The sequence below is a fragment of the Barbus barbus genome, assembly GCF_936440315.1.
Source record: "Barbus barbus genome assembly, chromosome: 2".
In the NCBI taxonomy this organism is placed as follows: domain Eukaryota; kingdom Metazoa; phylum Chordata; class Actinopteri; order Cypriniformes; family Cyprinidae; genus Barbus; species Barbus barbus.
Window position 1 is genome coordinate 15,630,441 of NC_136730.1, and position 9,709 is coordinate 15,640,149.

At 37.2% G+C, this 9,709-nt stretch overlaps 1 protein-coding gene across 2 annotated transcripts; it reads right to left on the reverse strand.

Moving 5' to 3' along the window:
* Positions 1-467: 467 nt before the first annotated feature.
* serpine1 (serpin peptidase inhibitor, clade E (nexin, plasminogen activator inhibitor type 1), member 1) lies at positions 468-3,909 on the reverse strand. Of its 2 annotated transcripts, none has more exons than XM_079437505.1 (9): positions 3,766-3,909; positions 2,849-3,090; positions 2,406-2,630; positions 2,068-2,262; positions 1,781-1,979; positions 1,581-1,681; positions 1,363-1,449; positions 1,174-1,257; positions 468-1,032 (listed from the first exon to the last, which is right to left on the reverse strand). In XM_079437505.1, exons 2-9 carry the CDS (start codon positions 3,087-3,089, stop codon positions 986-988), a joined length of 1,179 nt encoding a protein of 392 aa, XP_079293631.1. In that variant the 5' UTR covers position 3,090; positions 3,766-3,909; the 3' UTR covers positions 468-985. The 2 variants fall into 2 exon arrangements, with proteins under 2 accessions (XP_079293631.1, XP_079293632.1); XM_079437506.1 differs by having other exon boundaries at positions 1,363-1,446; positions 3,766-3,848.
* Positions 3,910-9,709: the final 5,800 nt, after the last annotated feature.

Below are 9,709 nucleotides of genomic sequence, written 5' to 3' on the forward strand. Positions count from 1 at the left end.
CTAACAAAAAAACAGCGAATGATTTATGCGTTTATACGTTTATACGTTTTCGAAAGTAATAAAGTGGGTTTTCTTGTCTATTTGTAAAACTTAACAGCTTTGCCTCTGCCATCAGGGCAAGATGTTCAGATACTGTTGCCATGACAAAAAAGGAGGCTGATTCAGGTTGCCATGGTAACGGAGATAGAGTGAGTTAAAGAACTTTAATCTGTTCACGATATAGGAAAATCCAGATTCATGCTGCTCAGTTTTGGTCATTCATTGTAACAATCATAATGGCAGCTCATATCACGATGCCATTTGTACTGCCAGCATACTTTAATCTGTTACTTGATTATTACAATAGAGTGTCTAGACTTTCCATTTATCTGAAAAGTGCTGTAATATATTTGACTCTGTTGTTGCCAAACTTTGAACACAAGATGTCGCCAGCACCAAAGTAAATTAATAAAGAACGCAAAACTAATTCATGTTCGCGTATGGACGCTTTTATTATAAATAATAATAAACAGTCTTCAAGAAAATATAACCTTCGACAATAAATAAATATAAATACTGTAAAATCCAACTTGTAAAAAATATAAGCACATTAAACAGATTTTTAAAAAGCATACAAATTAATTCACTCTTCAGATTATTAGTGCATGTGGAGCCTCCATCTGCTGAGGCTAAATTTGTTCATTAAATGTCCATGATGTTTCAGAAATATGTTTTAAACAGTAATGCTTTCTTTTTACAGTGTAGGTCTTTCCTCTCCCATAGCAGTGGACACATACTGAATAAACATTTATACATTTCTTCAAATTTGGCACTTCAGGCTATGCTTACGTGACAGATATAAAAGGTTTTGCATTTTTTTCCTCCCAATTTCATTTTAAAACTGAAATCTAAGCATCTCCTGTCTTCAGTAGTATGTTGTGTGCAGACTTGGCAGTTTCCTTGGTCCTTCTGTTTGTATGGTCACTTCAGGCACAACCTTGGTCTGTTAGTATTCCTGCGGCTGGGTCACTTGACCACTGAACAACAATGCACCTGTGAAGTTAACCAGGGGATTTTAATATTGAGGGAGACAACCAACAACAACAAAACTACACTGACACATATCCAGATAAAAAGCGAATTAAATAAAATGTAATAAAAGGTAAAAGCACGTGAAATTAAAGCACAACTGACCAGTGGGTTGGTGTTGAATGAGGAAATAGAAGGGTCTATCCAGTGTGATCTCCTCTACAGCCATGCGAGAGTAGATGACAGCCGCTGAGGGAAAAAAAAAATATATATATATATAAGTAAAATATGCATTTTGGTTTCACTATAATTACTATTAATGCTTTTGAATACTTTTGTACTGTGTGTCTGTACCTGTGGCAGATGAGCCTTTGGTTCCTTCTTCATTCACCTCAAGTTTTACTCTCTGAAGGACCTTGGATATACATAAAGGTTCCTCTGCTAATTGGACAAAAAGAGAGAGACAACAATTATATTAATAATAATAAAAAAAAGATAATCCATTAACAACTTATTTTTTAACAAAGCCACATCATTGCTAAAAGTGAAATCTGATCATTTCCAATACTCACTGGTAATGCGAGAGAAATCAGCTTTGCTCTGGCTGAAAAGGTCTCCAAGACCCATCTTGCTCAGTGTGGACTTCAGATCAGTTTCTGTATCCATGGAGAACCTGAGAGATCATTAGATAACATACATTAGGCCCTCCTGTTTTAAAATGTCCATCACAATATAAAAATCCCACGCAAGTTCACAGAAATAGATGTGTTACCTTGGAATAGCAAGTTGTTTGTTAATCTTTCTCATCTGTTTTCTCCATTGGTGAATCCTGCTGCTTCTCAGCTCTTTGTTCAGGGTCAACAGAGGCACATCCCTCTCAAATGGTATCACCAGAAGCATACTTATTGACTCCCCCTCATAAGGTATCTCAATGACATCATAGTCCACACCATCTTCAGTCACAAACTCACCTAGATGGAGAAAAATGTTGTAAATAACCTTTACAAAATTCTTTATTTTCTCTTTAAAACAAAAAAAAAAAAAATCACGAACACTCACCACAGTTGAATTTTGAAGTCATGGTCATCATAGGAACAGATACAGCACTTCCGTTGACTCTGTGAAATAGCTGTTCCCTAGTAAGTTTAGGGTCAAAGGGCGTCTTCCAGACTCCATGGAAGTGAAGAGCATTCAACAGGACCAAGCGTGTCAGTTCACTCAACACCCCAGATGGGAGGAAGTCAGAAATCATTCCTAAGAAATGAAACCAATAAGTCATTTAAGCATCTTGTAAATGTGTATGGTGAGTGAGCTTACATTTAATCATTTAGCAGACATTTTTATCCAAAATGATATGGAACATCACAGGCAATGTATTCAAAATAGCAGTGACTTACCACCAGTGTGGTCAGATGTCCAGGAGTTGATCACCTGCCGGGCCACCTCTGGTTGGCTGAAGTCTATTTGGTGCGGGATGCTCTGGAAGGCTTTGGACAGGCTGCGCCTAAATACCTTTTCCAGGATTATCTTCCGGTCAACCATGACACCGCTGGCCACTTCTACCCCATCTTCACTGGACAGATCTCTCTGAAGAAGCCTCTGTAGCTTTGGCATTCCTCGTGCTATCAAAAAGAAAGAGAGAGTTAGAAAAACAACATCTTTACACATTAAATTAGGAATTTAAAATATTATGGTTTAAATACAAGACTGCAAAATATAAGTGATACATATAGGCCTATTCTCTACAAATATTTGCTCTATTAAAATTATATTCTGAATTATAGTTTTTCTAAGCTGTTCCAGAACATAACAGAATTACATCTACTGCTCTCATTCATACCTTGCAGCGAGTAGCCCATCTTGGAGGTAAGCATTTGAAGAGTGCTGCCATAGGCACCCAGTTGAGCCATGCCCAGCACTGAAGAGATGCCATAGGGAGAAAGAACCAGATTTCTGTCCGGAGAAGATTGGACTACTTCAGAGAACACCTGCAGCCCAAAATCTGTCTGTTTCTCCTGGATAATGTTGCACAAGCTTGACCCGCAAAGGGTAAAGATCAGCAGCACATTCAGGCTCTGCATTCTGAATAAATGAGGAAGATAAGAGAGAGGTCAGCTTTACTAATTCAAAACTGTAAATAAGTACAGATTTTATGAAAAAGATCATTTTAAAAGCTCCATTGGTTTTTTAATTTCTGCTGAAGTACGTTTCTGGTCACAGCATGGGTGTGTTCACTTGGCAAAACCATGGAGAAAAAAATAAATCTTTCAACCACCTCCAAAAAGAGAACAAGCTGCTCCTTTACTTTCCCTTGTGAAAATTCTCCCTCATGTGCAAGACACAACACCCACCATTCAAACGCTACACCATGTCATCTCTGTTTGTCTATCTTGACTCATGCCTGACGTGTTTACCTATAGAATACTATGGCACATAAGAAGCTTTGTCTATAAACGCTTATCCAAAGTTTAAGGTTTATACCTTTTTTTTCTCTCTCTCTATATATATATATATATATATATATATATATATATATATAAACAACTGTGTAATTTATAGGCTATCAACAATTACATTTCCAAATTTCACATCTAATTCAGGTCTGCTCATGCTGGTTAGTCCAAAACACACGGGCAAAATGTATTTGATCAAGCAATCAACTACCAAATGGTACCAAAACTTGACAACTTCTAAAAGTCTTAATAATTAAGCTGGAGTCTATTTGAGGTATGAAGCAAAACAAGAACATAAAATTACCTGAAAGATGTTTTTGAAGAGTTTCTTTGTAGATTTAGTTCGTTACTGTGATCTTCGATGCAGTGCAAGCCTATAGCTGTTCCTACTGTGTCTGTGAGCAGCTCTGTCGCTATTTAAAGGACTCGAAACCTCCCCTTCAGACGCGCGCACACACACTAGCGGAAGTTATGAAGTCATCCTTGTCTGCCTTTCCAGTCCCCCTCTCCCCTTTTTCACACAGACAAACATAAACACTTTTTTCACCCAGCCTCTTTCCTTGTCTGTCTCCCCTTTTTTTTATAGGACCGTTAAACAGCCAAGTCATAGCTACGTTTAGTCTAAGGCTGAAGTCATTGCCAATTTTGGCAGCATTTCAGTCCTTAAAGCTTTGAATATGTTTCTTTGTTTCAGGGAACTCTCACATCTATATGTCAACAACTGATAATTAAATAATGATATTTATTAATATACTAATATATAAGTATGTGTGTGTGTGTGTGTGTGTGTGTGTACACACACAATGTAATTCACTTTGTAATATTGAAAGCGCAATTAATTACAAACAATTACTCAAGAACAAAATATGTTTGTACAAGCATGCACTTAATTAATTTTATTATAAAATGAGCCTCTGAGGGGACTGGATGTTTTAACATGTATGTGCCAAAAATAAAAGTTGTCATAATCCATCCCCTTATCACTCTGTTCAGCAACCACAATGACAGTAAAAATAGATTCTTCATCTGGAGTAATTAAGAACATTAGGCTGAAGCATTGACTCACCTTTGGGAAAAATGACACATCACACGCCCATATTTGGTTCTACCAAAAATGCATTCCTTCACACATGCTCACGAGGAAAGCCACATTCTCTGAGTATAAGGAATAGTTAGGAATAGTTGGAAAAACTACCGATGAAATAACTTTAAACTCTTTCAAGTCATGTCTAATGATCCCTGGTATGAGCTTTATCATCAAGGCCAACGTCTTCAGGGAATACAGACTGAATGTGTAAAGAAAGTCTGCAGAGGAGCATGTCTATAAAACAGGGAAAACACACAGAAGCCAGGTACTTCTTGTGAGGAATGTTAAAGTACTTAACAACTGTTTTACTGAAATAGATCTGTCTTCTTAGCAACTAACTGTAAGAACTTTAACTGAGAGCTTTAAAGGACCAGACAATGAAGTGCCAAAATGAAAATTCACAGGTCATAAAGTTTGTATACACTGAATACAAACATTATGTCATGCTTTAATTACGTTCACAGATGTGTTTACATGTCTTTTATTTCAAGTCTCGCGTGCAAGTTCTAAACAGTTAAATGCATCATTAAATGTACTGTAATATCTCCTCGCTCTTGATTTCTGTCATTTACACACTCACACATAGGTGTCTTATGAATTTACGCCTCATTTGGACTTACATAATTGCAAATTCTGCTATATCATGGATTATTTTATTAGTATCCTAACAGTGGCAGAATACTGATGTGGTAGAGTAACATTTTGCTTTTAACTCCCTCAAATTATGTCATGTGTCATATCAACTGAGCCTCTCCTCCAGTAAACTTGAGAATGGAAAATTGTACTCACAGCACTCAAAAGGAACGCCAACTTCATTTCCCACTGGAATGAGCATGAGAATCCAGTTAGCTAAGTTTCAACAGGCAACCAACAAAGAAAGGGCTTGGGAAAGGAACAAACCAAAACCACATTTTGGAAGATTAAGTGCTTTTATGCAATAGCCTATTCAAAAACCCCAGCTTCCCGCTCAAGAAGAAAAATCTGAAAGTAAAACTGATTGTTAAATATATTAAAATTAAAGACAACAGCATTCACATAAATCATTTTTATTATACAGAACATAATATTAATGATATATTGTTGTTTTTGGGGTAACTTTGTTAACACATACATACGTTTGAGAGAAATATAAATATGGGTTTCACTATATGGCATATGGATATATGGATTTTTCAAAGACATTGTCCTCATGTTTCTCAATCAAGCAAATGTTATTTCAGCATTCACTATGACAATCCACCACTAACATGCCTAAATTTGGCAATGTTTTAAAATAGGGTAGAGTGGGGGAAACGGATTGTGCAAATTTTATTCTGTAAAACAAAAATTAAAAGGTTGTTCAGAAAAGTTATCATTGTTTTGGTGACAATGACAAATTATAAACCAAGTATGAAAAATGTCCAGAGTTTTCATGTTATTAGATTTTTAACAAAAATTTTATTTGTGCCAAGGGGACGTTTTAAAATGCCCCCTAGTCTGACAAAGCAATTTGCTTTAAACCTTTACAGCAAAATCAGAGTGCAGGCATCTTTAACTTAAAATTAAAAAAGAATATAATCAATAATTATGAATTCATGGTAAAAACTTCTACATCACTTTTGTCAAGGCAGTCCATAGTTACAATAAAAATGTATCTTGACATTATCTTGTGGTTATTTTGGGAAAAACAGTAGGGGGGCATTTTACACCATGGGGGCGTTTTCGCCCACTCTACCCAATCATTAAAAAGTTTTATAGCTTTGAAATTCTCATATAATTCTATATGTAGAAATTTGACATTTTAATACTTTTTCCATCACCATCTAAGTTTAACTGGAGTAACAGTCTTAATGTGTTGTTTTAGAACCACTCATTAATCATAATCATAATTTACAGTATTGTGTTGGGTAGGCTGAGCTGTTCTCACTTGACCTTTTCATTTGACCCTATATATTAAATTGCAGCACTGTTTTATTCTGTTGTCAGGGAGTTCAAACAAATAGTCGGAAAATATTGACATATTTTGTTTGTGGTCATTATGACTAATAAGTGATAAACTACAGCTGAAGAGTGGGAGAAAGACACCAGATGTGGCTGAGGAGAACCTAGTTGAATACAAATGTGGGAGCATCTTGCCGTTGAGAAAGGGAGATATCTTAAGAGATCCTGAAAGTGAAATTATTGCATCTTTTCTCAGAAACATGAAATCAGTATATCAGAGCCATTGGAGAGTATAATTCATTTATACATTTACAGAACTCAATATGAACGTAATTAAAATGAAAACGCAAAACAAGATTCTGCTGATGCATTTCTATCTGTACTACATTCTGATTGATCAGAAACTTGCTTAACTGTTGTACAGTGTCCATATAAAATGCCAGCCATGCTGATTAAGGCTCTTCAAAGAGAAATATCTTGATTTATGTGGATTTAAGGAATCTATTCTAGACTAAAAAGTGCTGACGAGTGATAAAGTGATAATGAACAGTAAATTATGAAAGTGAAATGCTTTTCAGATGTTCATAGCCTTTGTTTAACTTAGAAATCTTGGACGTCACCTCTTGCCTCATTTACTTGCCAAGTATCTTGTTTTTCTCATTTCAAATTGCACAAATAAGCATCTGACAGATCCTCCCATTTAATGAAACCCAGTTTTCAAGAAGCTTATTTATTATATAACCAAGTCATGCCAGATGATGGGCCATTACACAAGGAGCGCTGGACAGGACCGTATAAATGCAACAATTCAGCAGCAGGACCAGTATCTGCTTCTTTGTGCAAAGAGGAACAGGAGGAGCACTGCCAGAGCCTTACAAAATGACCTCCAGCAGTCTACTGGTGTGCATGTTTCTGATTAAACTGTCAGAATCAGATTTCATACGGGTGGCATGGGAGCCTGACATCCTCTAGAGCAGGGGTCTACAACATTTTTTACACCACGGTTTGAAAAAAATCTTGTGTTGTTTTTGTGGATGGTCTTTAAAACAGGTCGATTCATTTATTCAGTTATCAGCACATGTTGAAGTATATTCGTCTCTTGTCTCTTGAGAATATGCGCTGTTAATGAAGCGTTAGAAAACTCCATCAGTTTTTTTTACTTTCACTTTCTGTATGACTGAAGTTAAGACGTTTACCGGTATAACTATTGGTCAAAGTTTGCACGTTGCTGTTGTGATATCCATTGGATCGCCTTCATGGTTTAAAAGAGAAATATTTCCAGTATTGCGACGTAACTGCAACCCCCCATGCATATGTATCTTAAACGCAGGGATACATGAAAGAGGAATCAAATCGGTATGCAGTGCTGTCTGAAACACGTCTCTATGCTTGTGCGCACTGTACTGGCACACACCCGAAGCGTGCACAAGCATAGAGACGTGTTTCAGACAGCACTGCATACCGATTTGATCAACTGCGATACGTTTAAGCCCTGATAGCCTATATGACAGATCAGAGCAATCTTTTATTTACTGATTTAACATGAAATCGTCAAATTGCTATTCGATATCAATCGCATACAACGAAAATACAGAATAATGAGAAAAATCATTTACGCTCAATAAATAACATATCTATTCACATTTTCCCCCGAACGTTCTCGCGACCCGGTGGTTGGGGACCTCTGTTCTAGTGGGACCTGTGCTCACAGCCCAGCAGCATGCAGCTCGATTGGCATTTGCTAAAGAACACCAGAATTGGCCGGCCCACCGCTGGCACCGTTCTCTTGAGAGCAGGTTCACACTGAGCACATGTGACAGAAGTGAAAGAGTCTGTAGATGCCATGGGGAATGCTATGCTGCCTGCAACATCATCCAGCATGATCAGTTTGGTGGTGGGTGGTCTAGGGAGGAATATACTTGGGAGAGCCACAAAGACGTGCTATCCAATGGTACCCTTACTGCTGTCAGGTACTGGGATGAATTCCTCAGGGCCACTGTCAGACCTGATGCTGCTGGAGTGGGCCCTGGGTTCCTCCTAGTGCATGACAATGAGTATGTATGCAGTTTGTGGATGATGAAGGGATTGATGCTATTTACTGGCCTTCATAATCCTCAGACCTGAATCCAATTGAAAACCTCTGGGATGTTACGCATCGGCGCATCCACAGCCACCAAGTAACACCACAGATTGTCCAGGAGCTCATTGATGCCCTGATCCAGGTCTGGCAGAAGATCCCCCAGGGTACCATCCATTATCTCATCAGGAGCATGCCTATAGATGCTGTTGCAAGTGCATACAGGCATGTGGGGGCCATAAACACTACTGACTTACATTATGAGTTGATGAAATTCATTCAAGTTGGATCAGCCTATAATTTTTACTTTGTTTTACTTAGATTTTTGACATGATTTTCAATCCAGCACTCATTGGGTTAATGATGTTGGCTTTTCATTGACCATTATCACGTCATTTTATTCTCAATGAATTACGCTTACGCAATTACTAATGTATATAAGTTAAGATTTTCAACTTGAGTATTTCGTTCATCAGGATTCAACATGTATTCCTTATTTCTTTTTTTTTTTTGCATATATCATATAAAGTATATCATATTATCATAGCCAGATGGGTTTAAACAGGGAAAAGGTTTACAATGTGATTCTTTGGAGTTCTCCTTTTTGATCAGAAGGAGATGATTAAGAGGAAAAGGCAGAGGGAAACAGTGAGGAAAAATATGAGTGGGTGACAAAGAATGCTGTGTAAGTGGAACATGGGGTATTCCCTCACCCCTGACACTTGCGTGGATCACCAACTATAGAAAGTGATGATTTGCAGCCTCAACTGATGATGAGTTTATATTCTGCAAAGAAAATGAAAGTTAGTTCAGCAAGAAAATGTTCAGAGTAGAGTTTCATTTTTAGCAAGTACTAAATGCCCATGTAAAGCTTAAATGAGAAGTTGACATATCGGTCATTATTCTTCATTAACATAATGAAATAGCCTTTAAATAACTCCAGTTTATAAGATGAAGTCATGTTTTTTTTTTTATCTTAAAGATTAATTTGTTATACCAAAGGATTCCCAAAAGTTAATGTGATATACTGATATGGAGAATAACAATGACAAAATTTTAAGCACAAAGCTCTTGCCAAATAGACAAGGCACAGGATATGACCAATGAGGAGAGAGCGTTGAATTAGGCAAAACATGTCCTGTGTCTCACCCTTGAGCTCCAAGA